At 40.8% G+C, this 19,932-nt stretch overlaps 1 protein-coding gene and 1 non-coding gene across 5 annotated transcripts in view; both read left to right on the plus strand.

The window, feature by feature from the left end:
* Positions 1-19,932, plus strand: part of GSR (glutathione-disulfide reductase) — a 52,774-nt gene that overhangs the window by 17,450 nt on the left and 15,392 nt on the right. For 3 of the 4 annotated variants that reach the window (XM_010987984.3, XM_031440170.2, XM_031440169.2), the window contains exons 2-5: positions 5,663-5,689; positions 13,693-13,781; positions 15,489-15,558; positions 17,700-17,847. In XM_010987984.3, coding sequence (XP_010986286.3) covers positions 5,663-5,689; positions 13,693-13,781; positions 15,489-15,558; positions 17,700-17,847 — 334 coding nt within the window. Of the gene's footprint in view, positions 1-5,662; positions 5,690-12,725; positions 12,910-13,692; positions 13,782-15,488; positions 15,559-17,699; positions 17,848-19,932 lie in introns of those variants that run through there. The other variant, XM_064477486.1, reaches the window with a different exon arrangement.
* TRNAG-ACC (transfer RNA glycine (anticodon ACC)) lies at positions 8,825-8,897 on the plus strand. The gene has a single exon. It is a non-coding gene; the product is annotated as a tRNA-Gly (tRNA).

A 19,932-nucleotide genomic window follows, 5' to 3' on the forward strand; every position in this document is an offset into this window, starting at 1 on the left:
GTTTATATGTGCCAGGGTGTGATCGTGGGATTTATCATATGAAATATATATCTGGTCTTTGTCCTCATTCTTCGCACAGAACTCCTGAAACCCTTGGAATTTCCTAAGTGATGAGTGATAAAAGTGTCTTGATATTCATAAATAACTTTCAACTACACCTGAGTTTATTGTTAATGAGGTGCTTTTGGGGAAGCACTTAAGAATGGGGGCTGATTGGCCAAGGAACCAACATTTTGATTAGAGGGTTGAAACTTCATTCCTAACCCCCACCCCCAACCTTGGGAAGGGGAGGACAAGGGGCTGGAGGTTGAATATCACCAGTGGCTAGTGAGTTAATCAGTCATGCTTATGTAACGAAGCTGTCATAGAAACCAAAAGGACAGGGTTCAGAGAGCTTCTGGGTTGGTGAACACGGGGAGGTTTGGGGAGAGCGGTGCGGCCAGAGAGGGCATAGAAGCTCCGCACCCCTTCCCACGTACCTTGCCCTGTGCACCTCTTCCATCTGGCTGTTCCTGAGTTACGTTATGTCTTTTTATAATAAACTGGGAATCTAGTAAAGGAAATGTTTCATCACATGTTTCTCTGAGTTCTGTGAGCCACTCTAGCAAATTAATCAAACTAATCAAACCTGAGAAAAGGGAAGGCGGTTGTTGGAACCTTGGATCTGTAACTGGTCCGTTGGAAACACAGCTGACCACCTGGACTTGCACTGGTGACTGAAGTAGGGAATAGGACAGTCTTGTAGGATGGAGGCCTCCATCTGTGGGATCTGATGCTGTCTCCAGGTAGATAGTGTCAGAACTGAGTTAACTGCTTGATTGTGTGGAAAAATAAAACACACATCAGAACTGGTGTCAGACAGAGAAGACAAATTAACACATGACATCACTTATATGTGGAATCTAAAAAAAAAAGAGACAAATGAACTTATTTACAAAACAGACTATAAAAACTTACAGTTACCTAAGAGGAAGGGCAGGGGATAAATTAGGAGTTTGGTATTAGCAGTTACACACTGCTATATATAAAAGAGATAACAAGGTCCTACTGTATAGCATAGGAAACTATTCAATATCTTGTAATAACGTATCATGAAAAAGAATATGTGTTTATGTGTGTGTGACTGAATCGCTGTGCTGTGCACCAGAAGCTAACAAAACATTGTGAATCAGCTATACTTCAAAAATAATATTAACATAATTGAGAACTCATAAAAGAAAAAAAGAAAAAAAAAAGGAATTGGTGTCAGAATTGTGAAGGGACCTGGGCAAGTGGTGTCCAGACAGCATCTTACTTAGTAACTGTTGGTGTAAAGCTGATGAACGGAGGCAGCTCTTTGTTCTGGTTACCAGTCTGTCCCAAGTCCCTAGAGCAGTGTCTTGTGCCTCCATAGTTGCTGTAAGAATGAATTGATGAGCCAATAGTGTTTTGCTTAGTGAATGATGATTGGTCATTTTCTAAGTGCTCCTTCCTCATACCAGTCCTGAACTAGATTTTAGGCTGCAAAGAAGGAAGATGGATGGAGGAAACCATAGGCAACTCTGTGATGGGGGCAGAAAGGGGGAAGGAAGTTCATTACTTAAGCACAGGTAACATTCTTGACAGGTGAGGTTGTAAATTAACCAGCTCCTCTTTTACCACCAGCACTGGCAATGTGAAGATTTTACTTGTCTGGGCACAATCGAAGGTAAGAGGGCCAGCCCTCGGTAAATGGTGAAGCCCCTGAATTTCACCCCAAGTGTCACCAGACTCCTCACATGTTCTGTCCCTGTTTGGAGGGGCCCCTGTCCTCCCTGTGAGTCAGTGCTGGCAGGCCGACCAGACAGAAGGATTCTGAACACCAGATTGAACGAGGGAGTTCTCAGAGATGAACTGGCAGTTTGCAAAGGGAGGCAGAACTACAGGAATCTCTCTGGCATCGGGTGTCTGTGTTGTTACGGCGTATAGTTGGTGAATGCTCCCTAGAGAATGCAGGCTCTGCAAGGGAATTTGCCAGATGGAAAGTGTGGTATGCTGCAAGGCTTATCAGCTGCATGCACCCCTGGGAGGTCAGGGCCCTGACTACCCATGACCATGGTGCCCCAGCCTGGGAGGCAAGCTTTCTTTGCCATCAGTCGATCCATTTCTGAAAGGGAGCCAGCCACTGGGGGATTTTATCCCCTCTCTTTTCCATATGCTTTTTGTGCACATGGAGAGCCAGCAGACTGCAGAAATAATTCTGAGGGGTCAGTGACGTCCTCAGATTTACCATGAATTAGAAAATAGGTGTTTTACGTACATTATCTCTCATCTTCTCAAAACCTCTGTAATGTAAGTGTTATCATTCCCATTCTATGGAATGGGAAACTGAGCTCAAAGGGGTTTAGAAACTTACCCATCAACAGCCAGGAAGTGGGAAGATTGGGATTCAAACTCCTGTCTGTCTGACTACGCCTGTGCCATCTCTCAGACAACCTCACACAACCTGAGCTAGAGAGCGGGAACGAGGGCTGGGCACAGCTGTATGGAGCTCTGCACCCCGGCTTCCCCAGCTTAGTAGGGACCGAATTGTTCTTTTCTTCCCTTCCAAGTCAGAGAGGCACATGACAATCAGTTGTTTTGTGCCAAAGTGTTAGAGGTTTCTAAAACCAGCAGAAACCCCTGCAGGCCTGTCCCTAGGAGCTGCCAAAATAGGAGGAGTTGGATTTCAAAGTTATGGGCTTCCATTCAACTGTAGACCCAGGGCCGAGAGTGTCCTGTGCTGCAATACATATTTTCTGGCCCCCAGAACTCTCCATTTTCTGCCACCGTCTTCTGATTTCTGGCCCAAGACTCCACAGTTTTAGGGAATGTAGTGATTTTGCTGCTGTCTCTTGAGTCAGCACCTTGGATAGGCTGAGAGCCTGTCTCTGGTTCAGACTGTAGGCCCCATGAGAGCAGGGACTGTGTCCACTTAGTGCTTTGCTTTGCATGATGCCTGGTACAAGTGAGTGAGTGCTTAATCAGGACTTCTGAGTGCATGATGGTTACAAGTTTAGAAGTTTTAGAAGCCAAAAAGGCAGACACTTCTAAAAAATAAGCCAAAGTGGGTTATGTACTTGGCACCAGACCTGTGTTCTTTGGGCACCCAGAGAACCAGCCTAGTTCCTTATGGTCATGATCAGCAGAGCTTATAAGCATCTGATATAAATTATGCCTAGAAGGCATTTTTTTCCATATAAAAGAAAAATAGTTATATTCTAGAAAATATTGAAAATAGACAAGCAAGATCAAAGAATCACCCATCTAAATTCTACTACCCAGATAATATCATTTGGGTTTATTTCTTTGTCTAAATGAATTACACAAGTAATGAAAGACATTATAAGAAGTATATAGAGTAAACTATGAAAGTTTTCTCCCTCCCCAGAGATGACTGCTGTTAATAAAATGGAATATTTGCTCAAACTGTTTAAATGCATATGTACATTTGCAAATATATAAATACAGATTGGGATGTGCAGAACAAATTGTTCCTCAGCTTCCTTTTTGTCACTTAATATTCCATCTTAGAACTCTTTCTGTAACAGTATCTAGTATCTACTGTATCCTTTTAAATGGCTGCAGACTATTCCACAGGCTCAATGTACAATAATTTCCATATAGTAATACTTTCTACTGATGGATAGTTAACTTGTTTCTAGTGATTTACTGTGACAGTGCTGCAGGGAACATCCTTATACAGGTATCTTTGTGCTCTTGAGCATAATATGTGACTTTTTATTACACAGAAATAGTTACTAAACTTAGAATTGCTAAATTCTAATGGTGTATTCCAAATGTTATGTGCTAACATTGGTCAATCTTTTATATTTTATTATTTATATTTTAAAAGATTGTCAATCTTTTATATGTTTACCAATAGATTTAAAATATTTCATTATTTAGATTTCTTTTAATTTTTTAAAATGTTATTTCTATTGAATCTTGCTTTTTTTCAGTTTTATTGCATAATTATTTTTCTATATGATAGCCAACAGTAGGGAAAGGTGTATTTGGATTTAACAATATCTTTGTGCATTTAGCTTTCTGTATCTTTGCTTACTACTTTAGACTAAATGCCTAGGAGTAATCTTAAGTCATAGTCATTTCTATGAGATCTAAATGTATGTAGGTTTTCTCAAGTTTCTTTACTAATGGTTGATCAACATCATAAGTTTCTTACCATCTGTCTTATACTTTTGTGCTTTTTGTAAGTATTCACCAGTATCTAAATACTCAGTCTTTACTCTGTGCCCATAAGCATGAGTGAATGCACTGATTTTTTTTTTTAGGGCTATATAGTCGAGAATTTGTTTATTTAAGTATCGTAACTTCATTATAGTGGCCAAGGCACGTCATTAATACCTCCCAGTCAGTATTTATAAGGTTAAAGGGTGTCTGAGGTAGACATTAATTACATGGCAGGTCTCTAGAGCTAAGGAGTCTATAATTTGCCTTTCAAAAGAATGAGATCAATCTAGTTTTCATTCTGCAACCAGTTCCTCTGCTAGGGTACACTGAGACGATACCCTTTAAGTCAAGTTCAAATTTCTTCACCCTGAAGGCAGTTTTAATGTCTTCCTCTTCAAAAAAATGTTTTTAAATTGAATAAGTTTGACATGTAACATTGTGCACGTTTAAGGTGTACACCATGTTACATTTATGATTGTCGTATGATTGCTTATGTAGTGGTGTTTAACATGTTACATAACTATAGTGCAATATTACTGTCTTGGCCCTTCAAGTTTTCAAGTTAGAAATTTTAGATTGTGTGATCAGAAGGAAATAAGCAGATGTAAGCAAAAAATGTATGTGTGAACATGTACATCACAGTTTGTTCACAAGGGCTGTTGGGAGGAATCTCTAGTCTAAGGGGATGAACAATTGGTTAGTTTCTACATGAAATCTTACAACTGTTTGTGTTTTCCTTTGTGTATGGGCTGCTCGAAGTCTGAGTCAAATTTGTGGTCTATTAACAAGTATATAAGCATGGATATATATATATATTCACACACACATATGAGTATATATACTTATAAGTATATACATGGACATACTATGTATATAAATGTATATATAGCATGGATGAACCTTACTGCTTGATCATCATACTCTGACCTTGAACAATAATGTAGTTTTCCACTAGAGATTTTCTCAAATGGGACATTCTGGGTGTTTTACCCAGCATACACCACATTCGGTTTCCCAGAAATCCTCCAGGACATCTGCTCAGATGGTTCAGCTGCCTTTGTTCAGCTGGTTCAGGTGGTGGATCTTCTCACCCGTGTGCTCCTATTTCTCTTCTGCTTTGTCCTTCTGGGCCCTGTGCAAGCTCAGATTTTAGCTACCTCCTGACCTATCCCACCCCTGCAGTCCATTTCCCCTTCCCCCAGAAATGGAATTGTTTTCTCTCTTTCTCCTTACCCCAACCCAGATGCTTTTCTTGAGAAAATGATGATGAGTAAAATTCTCTGCCTCATCACATGAGAAAAATGTTTATATCTTTAACAACTCTATAATGGAAAAAAGGAAATCGCTGTAGATTGTGACTTAGAACTCAAGGAAGTCTCCTAGGTTGATGCTTGGGATTGACTTCTAGCAGTTTTGTTTAATGCTTTGAGTTTATATTATTTAAATATGTCCTTTTTATTTTTTTTCCTAGGTGAATGTCGGATGTGTACCTAAAAAGGTAAAATTTTAATTTCTCCTTCCTTCTACAGTCCTTGGATGTATTTGGTAAATCATGATCAGAATAAAGATGTTTTCAAATGTACCAGTTAAAATTGTTTCTGCAAAAAATTACTGAGAAACCTACTAAAAATGGCTTAAACAATGGGATAATTTTTATTTGTGTTTTTAAATATCATTTATTAAGAAGCCTGGAGGGGAAAAAAAAAGATGCCTGGAGATAGGCGGCTTCTGAGATTGGCTTAACACTTCAGGACATCTGAAAGAATCTGGCTTCTCTCCATCTTTCCTTTCTATGTCCTAGATGTGTGATCAACAGTAACCCCCGCCCCCTCATGGCCACAGGATGGCTCCTGGAGCTCCAGGCAGGGTGTCCTCACTGAGCACTGTCCTTGCAGATTGCTTTAGGTTCTCCTGGCCAGAAATCAGCTACCCCTGCAGGGGAAACGGGACAAGTGAGGGGTATTTTCAGCTAGGAATAAGGGGAGGGAGGGACTGCAGGAGAGAGAACCACAGAAATATTAGCTACTGGATATTAATTGCACCATGTGTACAAAAGAAATTCATCCTGGCCATTTGCCTTATGGTTAAATTCTCATAGTGGCTAAGTTCCTTTGGAGGCACAGTGGGGAATAACCAGGAGTGGAATACAGTGTCTGGTCTCAAACATCTGATGGTCTGGAACAAAGACCAACAAAATATCTTTAGTCATGGCATAGAAGAAAAGCACTATCCATCTGCACAGTGTAGCTTTTTCTCAACAGGGAAGTCGAGGAAATAAAAAAGTTTAGACCCAACTCGCAGCCCAAGTGCTGATGTGACCAAGACTAAGCGGGTGATGGTGGCGGACGGTTGGATGCTCCTCCTTGGGTCTGGTTAACTACCTGGCATCCCAGGGGCCTTTGCACAGGGTGGGAAGTTTGCTCAAGCCATCTGGTCTTTTACCTGCTCCAGTGTGTCTCAGAATCAGTTTTTCCCGGGGAGACTAGAACAGCTTTTCTCCTGGAAAAATGTATCAAGATTGTCGTCGGTTTTTTTGTTTTATTTTGATGGTGGTAGTTGTTTTGAAACAGACATCTATTTCCCTATAAATTATCCATGTTAAACTCGTGTATCATGTGACTTTGGGTCTCTCATGTCCGCTCTTAAGATTGAATTTCTCAAGTTGCTTGAATGACATTCTGAGGACAGACAGTATGTGGATACCTTTGTAGTAGCAGTTTGTTGATAGAGTTGCCATGTCCCCATCTTTGCTGTTCCAGGAATTCAACTTTATATTGGTTCACTCAGGATTGATCAGAAAGACTAGTGAATTGATTACCTGACATCACAAAGAATTGTGTTATAAAGCAATACACTAATTTATTAGAATGAGTGAGGTTTTATCTGGGTCTTAATAATTAGGACTGGTCATCTGCACAAGGATAGTTTTTTCTTAATAGCTGGCAATCCAGATTATTGAATGGAATCTTCTTAAGTATTTCTGTTCAACTCTGTAGCTTCATGGATTCTCTTTATCTGTGATTTTTGGTGCTAATATCTGTGGTGCAGGTCACATTGAATGAACTCATCTTTTACTTTGGACAAAGATGAAAAAAATGGTATCTCTTATTTCCGAAGCTGCTTCTTTCAGCTGCAAATTTCTTTCCTCATTTGAATGTACTTTCAAAACACGTTATAATCCCAAGTTTACAACCTCTTGATACTGAGGTTACATTTTAAATTGGCAGCTTTTTGGTCTCACATAAGCAGATATCCTAATATCATATCATCAGTGACATACACCTGAGTTTAATTCCAAAAAGGTTTTTGTTTTCTGATTGTTTTTGTTTTTTGTTTTTGTCTTAGGAAAATTTCTTTTTTCCTGTGGAACATTTTTCTTCAGTTTTTTTCTTTCCTTTTAGTTCTGGATTTTGGAATCTGTTCTACTTGGATACAAGAAATACAAGAAATATATGAATTAGTTATAAGGTAGTTTCATGTAGTTTAAACCAATCATGGGAGTAAATATGGTATTGATTGGTGTGACCTAATTCTTTTAAACTACCATCTGGGGCGAATACTGCTTAGTACCCTGAATTTGTAATATTTTGTTCCTATTATCATTTTTCACTTATTTCTTCTTTTTTGATCACATGTGCTAGACATTTATTTTACATTTTTTTAGGGTTCTACTGATTTCAAAGTACTTTTGCACTCTTTGTTTTTGTCATTCTATGTGTCCTATTTATTGATATTATAATTATATTTGCCAGTGTTTTTTTTTCTTTTTTATTACTTTTGCATTCTTGATGATCAGTCGGTAATTGCCTTTTGTTTTGTAGAGCAGACCTGAAACCTAGAGTAACTGCCCCTCCACGAGGTAGAGCAGAGCAGAGGTGGGGAGGAAGGAACCAGGTGCATGGGCCTGCTACCACCGCATACAGAGACACCCTCTCCAGAGAATGTTTGATGCTATAATATCACACACAGTGTGAGCTGAAGTAAATAAATACAGTACCTCATGATATGTGGTATATGAGGTATAGTGACATTTCTTAAAATAACAATTTATTTGTGGTACTGATACTTCTTTCATGTACATTATTAAAGATAAAGAATCTCGCAGATAAAGTGGTTAATTCTATGTTATAAGAGTATCACCTCAATTAAAATGAACAAATCCAGCAGAGTCATCGATTTATTCAGGTTTAGGCATAAAGAGGGAAAGGTACAGAGAAGGAACCAGAGGCTTATCAAAAATGGAGTCTCAGGCACGTCTGACGAAGAGAAGTGGTGGTTTGTCTGTCATCTGGAGTTCTGGATGCCAATTTCAATTCAGTTATCATGATGACTAGTTGGCATAAAAGGCCCTGACAGATTGTAGGCTGCATTTCACAGGAGATGCAGCCAACCTTTGTCCAGGTGTCTAATTACATACGTCCTTACCAGGACATGTTTGTTGTTACTGAATACATAATGGGAATCCAGTCTCAAAGTTTCTAGTCCTTAGCTTCTTCTAATAGCTTCTTCTAAATCACTTTACTTACTGTAAAGTTACATGTACAATTCCATTTCCTAGAACTAAGCCCAAAAGGCAGGGCTTAAAGAAATTTGAAACTTGAAATGAATGTAAGTAATAATAAATTTTAAGAGGGGCAGGTATAGCTCAATGGTAGAGTGCCTGCTCACCATGTATGAGGTCCTGGGTTCAATCCCCAGTACCTCCACCCACACAGAAAAATGAAGGAACAGCAAAGGAAAATGATCAAATTTGAATAAAGTAAAAATTAAAAAAGTAATAATAATAAATTTTAAGAGAACTGTTGGGCACATAATATCCTACTTTTATAGAGTTTATAAACTACGGAATTCAAGAGTAGAAATAATTTCCCCTAGTGTTCCAGAAGCCTCACTATAAAATCTACCTGGTTGTATTTTGGAACGTTCTCTTTTAAAATGTTTTGTTTTTAATTTAAAGTTTAGGTTAATATTTTTATCTACTATTATATAGTTACCTTTCTTTTTTTTTAACATTTTTTATTGATTTATAATCATTTTACAATGTTGTGTCAAATTCCAGTGTTCAGCACAAATTTTCAGTTATTCATGGACATATACACACTCATTGTCACATTTTTTTCTCTGTGAGTTATCATAACATTTTGTGTATATTTTCTTGTGCTATACAGTGTAGTCTATTCTACAATTTTGAAATCCCAGTCTATCCCTTCCCACCCTCCACCCCCCTGGTAACCACAAGTCTGTATTCTCTGTGAGTCTATTTCTGTCCTTTATTTACACTTTGTTTTTGTTTGTTTGTTTGTTTTTGTTTTTGTTTTTTAGATTCCACATATGAGCAATCTCATGTGGTATTTTTCTTTCTCTTTCTGGCTTACTTCACTTAGAATGACATTCTCCAGGAGCATCCATGTTGCTGCAAATGGCATTATGTTGTCGGTTTTTATGGCTGAGTAGTATTCCATTGTATAAATATACCACCTCTTCTTTATCCAGTCACCTGTTGATGGACATTTAGGCTGTTTCCATGTTTTGGCTATTGTAAATAGTGCTGCTATGAACATTGGGGTGCAGGTGTCATCCTGAAGTAGATTTCCTTCTGGATACAAGCCCAGGAGTGGGATTCCTGGGTCATATGGTAAGTCTATGCCTAGTCTTTTGAGGAATCTCCACACTGTTTTCCATAGTGGCTGCACCAAACTGCATTCCCACCAGCAGTGTAGGAGGGTTCCCCTTTCTCCACAGCCTCTCCAGCATTTGTCATTTGTGGATTTTTGAATGACGGCCATTCTGACTGGTGTGAGGTGATACCTCATTGTAGTTTTGATTTGCATTTCTCTGATAATTAGTGATATTGAGCATTTTTTCATGTGCTTTTTGATCATTTGTATGTCTTCCTTGGAGAATTGCTTGTTTAGGTCTTCTGCCCATTTTTGGATTGGGTTGTTTATTTTTTTCTTATTGAGTCGTATGAGCTGCTTATATATTCTGGAGATCAAGCCTTTGTCGGTTTCACTTGCAAAAATTTTCTCCCATTCCGTAGGTTTTCTTCTTGTTTTATTTCTGGTTTCCTTTGCTGTGCAGAAGCTTGTAAGTTTCATTATGTCCCATTTGTTTATTCTTGCTTTTATTTCTTCTAGGAGAAAATTTTTTAAATGTATGTCAGATAATGTTTTGCCTATGTTTTCCTCTAGGAGGTTTATTGTATCTTGTCTTATGTTTAAGTCTTTAATCCATTTTGAGTTGATTTTTGTATATGGTGTAAGGGAGTGTTCTAGCTTCATTGTTTTACATGCTGCTGTCCGGTTTTCCCAACACTATTTGCTGAAGAGACTGTCTTTATTCCAATGTATATTCTTGCCTCCTTTGTCGAAGATGAGTTGACCAAAAGTTATTCCTTTCTTCTTCCTTTTGTGGTTTGGTAATTTTCCTTTGTATTATCATGGATTTTATTTAATTTTTGTGACTCCTTTGTAAATTTTTGGCTTGTGGTTACCCTTTTTTGTAAATCTATCAACCCATTACTATAACTGTTTTTATTAAACTGATAGTAACATGATCTCAAACCCATCCTACTGTTAAAAAAATTTAAAAAAGAAAGAAAAAAATATTCTATATTTCCCTGCCTCCCTCTCCCACTCTCAGTGATTTGTATGTCTTCTTTTATAATTTCATGTTTACTTTATTTGTAATTCATGAGTTATCACCTTTCCAGTTGTGTGTTTCTCATTTCTGTAGCATCCTGCTGCTTTTCTATTTAGAATAGCCCTTTCAATATTTCTTTTAGCATGGGTTTAGTGTTGCTAAACTCCTGCAGCTTTTTTTTGTCTGTGAAACTCTTTATTTCTCCTTCTATCCTAAAGGATAGCCTTGCTGGATAAAGGATCCTAGGCTGCATCTTTTTTTCATTCAGGGCTTTGAATATATCTTGCCACTCCCTTCTGGCCTGTAGTGTTTGTGTAGAGAAATCAGCTGAGAGCCTTATGGGGGTTCCCTTGTAACTTACTCTTTGCTTTTCTCTTGCTGCCTTTAGAATCATTTCTTTATCCTTGACTCTGGCCATCTTGATTATGATATGTCTTGGTGTGGGTCTATTTGGGTTCTTCCTGTTTGGGACCCTCTGAGCTTCCTGTACTTGGATATCTGATTCCTTCTTTAAGTTTGGGAAGTTTTCAGTCATGATTTCTTCAAAAACCTTTTCAATCCCCTTTGATCTTTCTTCTCCTTCTGGGACCCCTATTATGTGAAGATTGGGACGCTTTATATTATCCCATAGGTCCCTTATGCTATTTTCATCATTTTTTATTTGCTTCTCTTGTAGTTCTTCTGAATGGGTGCTTTCTATTGCCCTGTCTTCTAGATCACTAATTCGTTCCTCTGCATTATCTAGTCGGCTTTGCACAGCTATTAGATCATTCCTCATCTCTGTCAATGAGTTTACCCATTCTACTTGGCTCTTCTTTATAGCTTCAATTTCATTTTTGACATATTTTATATCTCTAAACACTGTCTCTTTTAATTCCTTCAGCAATTCGATCACTCCTTTTTTGAAATCTTGATCTAGTAGGCTATCGATGTCTATTTTGTTGATCTTTCTTTCAGGGGATTTCTCTTGTTCTTTTAATTGGGAAAGGTTTTTCTGCTTCTTCATCTTGCTCATACCTCTTTGGCACTGTGGTTTATGGAGTATCAGTTGTTTATTTTGGTCCTTAAGGATTTTATCTATCTGATGCCTATTTAGGAATAGAACTTAGGAAAAAAAGAAAAAAAAAATAAGAGAGAGAAAGAATTTTAAAAGAAGGGAGAAAGAGGGTTTGAAAACAGTGTATAATGAATAATAGAAGAGTGAGTTGAAGCAGAGTATTAATCGGGTTGAGAAGTCCTTTTGAAACCTTTACAAAAAAAAGGGGGGGGGGAGATGAATAGATGTATTTGAAACCTGTGTCTGATCGATAGCAGGACATCAAAACCCAAGAGAAATAGAAATGAATTACGAAGTAAAGATTAAGAGAGTAATAGAAAATAGAACAGGTAAAAACAGATTTAAAAAAAAAAAGGGGGGGTGGTTGTCAGTGTTCTCCTGTTGTCTGTGTGCTTTTAATGTGAAGTCTTTCTGTCTTAGTCCTGTTTTGGAAGCTCAGCTTGCTGTTTTCAGAGGCCCTCCGTTGGCGCCCTCTTCTGTGCTGCTCCCAGCACCTGTCGGCAAGCCGATCGCGCCTCCTCCTAACACTGGGTCAGGTGCAGCTCTCTGCTGTGGGCGGGCGGGTCGCTGCCCCTCCGGATGCCGCAGTCAGATGTTGCAGACTGGCCGGGTAGGAGGGCGGGTCGTGCCCCCTCCCAGCACCTCGGTCAGGGGCTGTGTTCCTGCCCGAAAGGCGGGGGGGGGGGGGCGGGGGGGCGGGGGCGGTGCTAGCTCCGCTGCTCTGTGCGGCTGCGCGCTCCGGCGCCCCGCCCTGGTCGGCGCCCCGCCCTGGTCGGCGCCCCGCCCTGGTCGGCGCCCCGCCCTGGTCGGCGCCCCGCCCTGGTCGGCGCCCCGCGGGTGGGCTCGGGGAAGACCGAGGGACAGCTATGTCCCTGCTCCGAGCCAAAACCCAGTTCCTTGTTTGTCTTTGTGGAGCAAGTTCTCTGAGGGACCAGGATGGAAGGATCCTATCTGCCCCGGGATGCAGGCCAGTCTCAGTCTGGCCTTTGAGGCTGTTAAGCCCTTCAGTGTGGATGCAGGTTTCGCCCCCGCCCCCGCCTGGGTGCTCAGCGCGGAGGACATGGCGGCTGTGCCTGAGCCCCGCCTCTCTTCTCCCGAAAACTTTCCGCGGGTTTTCAGAGATGGGGGTGTGCACCCTTCTCCCAGAGCACATCAACTTTGCTGTTTTATGGAGGGCCCAGGTTGTTCTGCCCTGTGCACCCACAGCCACGGCGCGCAGCCCCTTGCGTTCCCCCGGGGCTGCTTCCGTGCAGCCACTTCCGTCCTCCGCCCGGCTTGTGCAGCCTGGCCCTGCCCGCGGCTGCCAGCCGGCGTCTCAGGCTGGGTGTCGGGGGGACGCTCTGTGCCCGTTTAACTTAGTTCTATTAGTCAAGGGCTGCTCTGTACAGATCCGAGCCTCGGAGGCTCCCCCTCCGTCCTGCTGGCCTCTCAGTTGGAGAGGGGAGACCCAGCGAGCGAGCACCGGTCCTCCTTTGCCGCTCCCTCCCGGCGGGACCTGTCCCGCGCTGCTTTGCCTTTTGTTCTTTCTTTTTTCCTTTTCTCCTACCAGATTTTTGGCGTCTTTATCTTTTGAAGAGGGCGATGTTCTGTCGGAGTTCCACAGGTGCTCTGGTTGGCTGAGTGGGTCTGTAGATGTGGGTCTTGGTGTATTTGTGGGAGAGGGTGACCTGCGAGCGTCCTTCTACTCCGCCATCTTCTCCGTCTTCCTAGTTACCTTTCTATAGAAAAAAAATTTCTCATTTTCCTTAGAACTCATGCACTACTCTTTTGGGTACCCTTTTTTTTTTTTTTTTTTTTTACAGGTAATGTGGAACACTGCTGTCCACTCTGAATTCATGCATGACCATGTTGATTATGGCTTTCAAAGTTGTGAGAGTAAATTCGATTGGCGGTAAGTGTTATTGCTGAGAGAACACTGTTTATAAATGTAAATCATTTTCTTTAACTATTAAGTGACCCATAAACTTTTTGGGGGTGTACTGTTATGGTAAAACATATATAACATATACTTTTGGAGGTGATGGATATGTTTATGGAATTGATTGCTGTGATGATTTCTTGGGTAGATACTTATCTCTAAACTTACCAAGTTGTGTTATTAAATAGGTACAGCTGTTGGTACGTCAATCATACTTCAGTAAAGTTGTTTTATTCAATATCTTGTAGTAACCTATAATGAAAAAGAATATGGAACAGAATATATATATGTAAGACTGAATCACTATGCTGTATACAGACACTAACAACATTGTAAATCAACTATACTGCAATTAAAAATATATATATACATGTACATACACACACACAGCATGAAAAATCCATTTTAGCCACTTTTAAGTTGTTGATTCAGTGGCATTAAGTATATTCATAGTGTCCTGCAGTCATCAGCGCTGTCCATTTCCAGAACTTTCCCACCACCCCAAACAGAAACAGTGTACCCATTAAATAATAACTCCTTGTCTTCCCTCCCCCAGCCCCTGGTATCTCTGTTCTACTTCCTGTCTCTGTGAATTTGCCTATTCTAGGGACCTTGTACAGTATCTGTCCTTTGATGCCTGGCTTACTTCACTTAGCATAACATTTTCAGAGTTTACCCATGCTGTGGCATGTGTCAGAATTTCATTCCTTTTTAAGGCTGAATGATATTCCCTAATATTTATGTACCACATTTTGTTTATTCATTTATCCTTCAAATGGACTCCTGAGTTTTTTCCCATCTTTTGTCTTGTGAATAATGATATGAATATGGTCTAAAATGCCAGTTTTCAATTCTTTTGGTCTGTACCTAGAGGTGGAATTGCTGAGTGATACAGTAATTTATGTTTAACTTTTTTTGAAGCTTTTATACATTTTATTTATTTTTTATTGAGGTGTAATTGATTTACAATGTTATATAAGTTTCACATGTACAGCCCAATGATTCACAGTTTTGAAAGGTTATACACCATGTATATTTATTATAAAATGTTGCCACTATTCCCTGTGCTATACAGAGTATCCTTGTAGCTTATTTACTTACACATAGGAGCTTGTAGCTCTGAATTCCCTATATTTAACTTTTTTAAAAAACTTTTTTGTGTGCGTTTTTTGGGGAAGTAGGTAATTAGGTTTAATTAATTAGTTTGTTTTAGTGGCGGTACTGCGACGTGAACCCAGGACCTCGTGCATACTAAACACATGCTCTACCACTGAGTTATACCTTGCCCCCCTTAAGGAGCTGCTGTAAACTTTTTGAAGCCATCAAATTTTTTTTAAGTTTTAGCAAATTGATTTATTTATTTAGCAAATAATGAGTGGCCACCACATACCAGGCACTGTGCCAGAGCAGCTCTGCTCATCTTCTATTCAGGAAGAAATCTATGTACCATGGATGCCAACTGAACATTCCCCATGGAGTAGAATTAGGGTGCTCTCCATACGTACGGGAAAGCAGACAGATACACCGGAAGGGGTGCCTGCCTTCAGAGACGTTCACTCCTGGGGCTTTCATTGGCGGCCTGCGGTTCTCTGCTCAGTGGTGTGCAGGGACAGAGGCCCTAGTTAGAACTGAAAGAGGAGATTCCCTTGTTCCTCGGTACTGACTCTGGTTTCGTTGCAGAGTTATAAAGGAAAAGCGGGATGCCTACGTCAGCCGCCTGAACACCGTCTATCAAAATAATCTAACCAAGGTGAGCATGCTGGGTTTTGAACTTGGAGAAGGAGCTGTTCTCTGCTGGAGAACCAAGCCTGGCCAGACTGAAACAAAGCCTTTACCTTTATCTCTTGTGTTTCTCTTATGTCTTTGGCGATTAATGATTTCAACATGAACCTGTCAGAGCATAAGTCTCACCTACTGGGCCAATCTCATTTCAATTTCCACAGAGAGCAGCTGGTATGTGCCAAAGTCGTAAATCAGGTCTCAGCTGGTGCTTGTCTGCACCTGTCTGACCCTCCTTAGTTCCAGAAACCAAAACATAAGAGCCTCATTTAGGCAACAATGTACCAGTCGATGGATTAAAATTAGGACCATTATCTGGCAGAAAACCTGCCACTGCTCATCATTTCAGAGCACCCTCACACTTGGTGGCTAAATCTGCTCAGGACACCATGTTATGGTGCAGAAGGATGTTTTTGTGAATGAAAACTGAGCAAGAAAATTGGGCCAAGCTGTATTTGCCTTCAGCAAACATATGTTGTCCTTTTCTATCCTGAGGCTTTTCCCACCTTTGTGCTTAGATGTCATTCCTCTTCCACTGGACTCTGTGGGGAGACATTGACAAATGGGGCTCCATCCAGCTCCCCTTTTGCTTGACAGCGTGACTTCCACCACCCTTCGTTTGTCTTTGTGGTCTCACTCTGCAGTTTCTAAGACTTCAACGTAGCTCAGGCTCTATGAGATCAGATTTTTGGTGATATTTGGGCCACTGTAATCTCATTAGCAGCATGTTTATAAACCGTGTTTTAGGGTGATTTACTTCTGTGGCTAACCTCATATATTTTTATATTGATTCTTACCATTCATTGGGTTCATTTCTTGGGGCGGTGATATTTTCTGACCTTAACTCCCAGTTTGAGGAGAAGATGTCTGGGGGGCCTCTGGACCCCAGTGCACTGAGTTCAAGAGATTTCAAGGCTGCTAGACACAAATGTGAGATACCATTTGCCATACTACAACACCTAAGTTAAAAGCAGTTTTTTTAATGGAAAAACAGTTAAAACTCACTTAAAACTGTTTTGCAAAAGAGATACATAGGAAAATAACTCAGGAAACAGTATTTTTTTAGTACTCACAAATCTTGGTGTGTAGTAGAATTTACTGTGAACTTATGGGAAAGAAATGTGAAATAGGGAACTTTCTGTTAAATGTCCTAGGGAATGAAAGTAAGAATTTCATGTGTTCCTTCCCCGAATGATTACGTACGTGTATTATTGCCACTTGACCCGTTCCCCTTTTTGCCTTGCACCCTGTAGGAAATCATTACCTCCCAAAGGAAGGTTTTTGGAGAGCCTCGTCACTTTGGCACCGATTCTGATTCAACTTGATTAAGCAGGGCACCTGCAGAACAGGCCTGGAGGGGTGGTGAGAAAGGAGGAAATAGCTCAATTCAGAACCAAGCGCATTCCAGAATGTTAAAACATTCCATTCTGTGATCATGCTTACAGGACTCTTGTGAGCTGCCCACATCCTTGCCAGTATGTGTACCCTGGCTGGCAGACGCTTGCTGGCTGTCCCCAAACTGAGGCCCGTGCACAGAGGCTGCCAGTAAGACCAAGGCACAGTCTGAGTTCTCAGCACCTCTAGCGTAGACCCTCACAGTCGTGTGACTTTGTGCTCTTCTTCCCATTTTGTTTAAGAAAACAGAAGCATTGCATTTTCCTCCAGAGTATTTCCTTTTTGCTTCTGTTCCCTGCACCTTTCCTCTTATTTCTCTTGGACTTCTTTCCTTCCTCCAGACACATCATTCTTCAGTGTGTTTTCCTTCCAAGTGAGGAAGACTTTCTCCTTCAACTCTTGGGGGCAAAGACATAATCTTCTTCCTTGTGGGAGTGACTTGCTTATATTTTTTGGTCTCTGGGTTGTAGCCCAAGACAGCCCCTTTATTTCTCCTTCCTGTATACTTCCAGCATCAAATGGCAACCTGCTTACCTAAGTAGCAATTAACGGTCAGCAGTTCTGCAGAAACTCGAACATTAGAGTTGTCTTAGCTTCAGCAAACGAAAAATAAATTGAAATCCTCAGTAGAATGAAAAGATCTGAGAAGTTGCAGCAAGTTTTGTTTTGTTTCTTAATCTGGAGAACAGGCTAATGTTCCCATGCTTCCTTCTCCAGTCCCATATAGAAATCATCCGTGGCCATGCAGCATTCACATGCGATCCCCAGCCCACAGTAGAGGTCAGTGGGAAAAAATACACTGCTCCTCACATCCTGATCGCCACGGGCGGTGTGCCCTCACTTCCTCAGGAGAGCCAGATCCCAGGTGAGTCTTCCAGAGGCACACGCTTGTTCATAAGAGTCAGAAAGAGTTTACCGTTGTTTGCAACCTTACCCGCCACTCCAGGGGATCTGCATTGTACCAGTTCTTTGTCTTGGACATGTGAGAGAAGATCTCTGCAGAACCTAAATGTAATTGGCTTAAGTGGCACCTAGTGACAGGGCAAAGGAGGGTATTTCATTCAGCTCCAGGCTCAGGCATCCTGCAGGCCACACAGGGAGAAGAATCAGCGAAAGCCTCATCCTTTGCTTCTCAGCAAGTAGAGATTGTTTCCAGCCTCAGTTTGTCAGGTGGGTCGTGATTTACAAGACATGCGAGACACTTACCATTCTGTTTAAAGGAGACGAATCTTGCAGAGATGTGGCTCCATCAGCTGATTCAGCCTTCTTTATATGCATATTTTTCTCTCATATAAAGATTTAGAAAATTAAAGCAGTGAGGAGTCTCCGAGATGGTCACGTCTGCCTTTGCATTGTATACACAAAGATGAATCGGAACACACTGCCTTATTCTCACATAGGAAACATCGCCCATGTCTCTCTTCCCTAGCTAGATGATAAGGTCTTTGTGGATGGTGATCACAGTTTATACAGCTTTTATATTCTCCATGGATTGGCTTCTTAAGACCCATAACCAACCTGAATTTATATAGAAAATTTTGAGCGTGTATGCATGTATATCTTTTGTCCTCGGAGAGAGGATCCATAAAATTCCACCAGCTTTTAAAAGGGGTTCCTGACTCCCCAAAAGGTAAAGAACAATACTCTAAAAAGATACAAAGATACCATTCTCAAGTAACTTAAAGTTCAGTTGGTAAGGTTAGATATAAACATCCTGATAGGGAACAATCTTCAAGATTAAAGTGGAAAAAAAGCAAGGTGTGGAACAATGTATATAATATGCTGTAATTTATGTCTTTTTTAAAAGGCAGAGAGACTCTACAGATGGACTAGACTCTGTCTGGGAGGAGAGGTGGCACTCAGTGCAGTGCTGACTCCAAGGAGGGAGCAGAGGTCTGGGGTGGGGAAGAGACCTGCCTTTCCCTAGGTGCTCTGTTGTGCTTTTTTGCATTTTTTAAGATATACGTTTATTAATTTAAAACACATAATAAAAACATATGCAAAGAAGTAAAATGAAAGGTAAATGTTCCAAGGTGATTACCAGGCAGGGAGGGTCGGGGCACTTGAAGGTGGGACGGGTTACTGTGAGCTGTATGTGAACCAGAAGACTGACCAGGGAAAGGACTTACACATCGAGTGTTATGTGCTCGAGAAGAGAAAGACCAGAAGACACAGTCAGTGGCTAACAAGTGGGGCTTTAAAAGACATTCTCCCAGCTCAGCCAGTTTTTCTAGCAGTGAAATCTGGAAGCAAATACATTGAGCTGAAACTGGAAGGGGGTTAGAGCCAAATTGTGGAGACATAGAAAGCCAAATTAAGGAATCTCAGTCATTTGTGAAAAGGAATTGTTATTAGCTTATAAATAGGGTAGTGACAAGATCTGAGTGGCAATTTTAGACAATGAATCTGACAGTGACTTACAGAGGTGGAAGGCCAGTTAGAAAGTTGTGGCAGTAGAATGTACAGGATGTGGTGATAGGTTCAGAGCTACAGTGTTAGCATCTGAAATGTGATGGAAAAACTCAGTTCAGAATTGCAGACTGTTCCTTAGTCACTGCTGTTTGCCAGGCACTAGGGGTAGAGGACAGACAGAAGAGACACAGAATGAAGAATCAGCTACTGTATTTCACTGATTCCAAGACACATTTAAAAAAAATACTCACCTCTGAAATCAGGATGTGTCCTTAATCATGGTGTGTGGAATGTGGTGAAATGCAATATTTTTAATAAGCGAGGAGATGGGGGTTGTTGAGAGAAGGAATCACAGATTGACGGCTCAAGACTTTGGATTATTGGTGGAAGGTAGTTCTTTTAACTCAAGTGGTGAACTTGAGTAAGAGATATAGTTTGAGAGATAAACTTAAGGTTCAATTCTAAAAACACTGAGTTTGAAGCAAAGTAGAATTGTATAGTGGAACAGTTATAAGACAGTTATAAATATGGAATGGGA

The sequence above is a fragment of the Camelus dromedarius genome, chromosome 22 (assembly GCF_036321535.1).
Source record: "Camelus dromedarius isolate mCamDro1 chromosome 22, mCamDro1.pat, whole genome shotgun sequence".
Lineage (NCBI taxonomy): Eukaryota > Metazoa > Chordata > Mammalia > Artiodactyla > Camelidae > Camelus > Camelus dromedarius.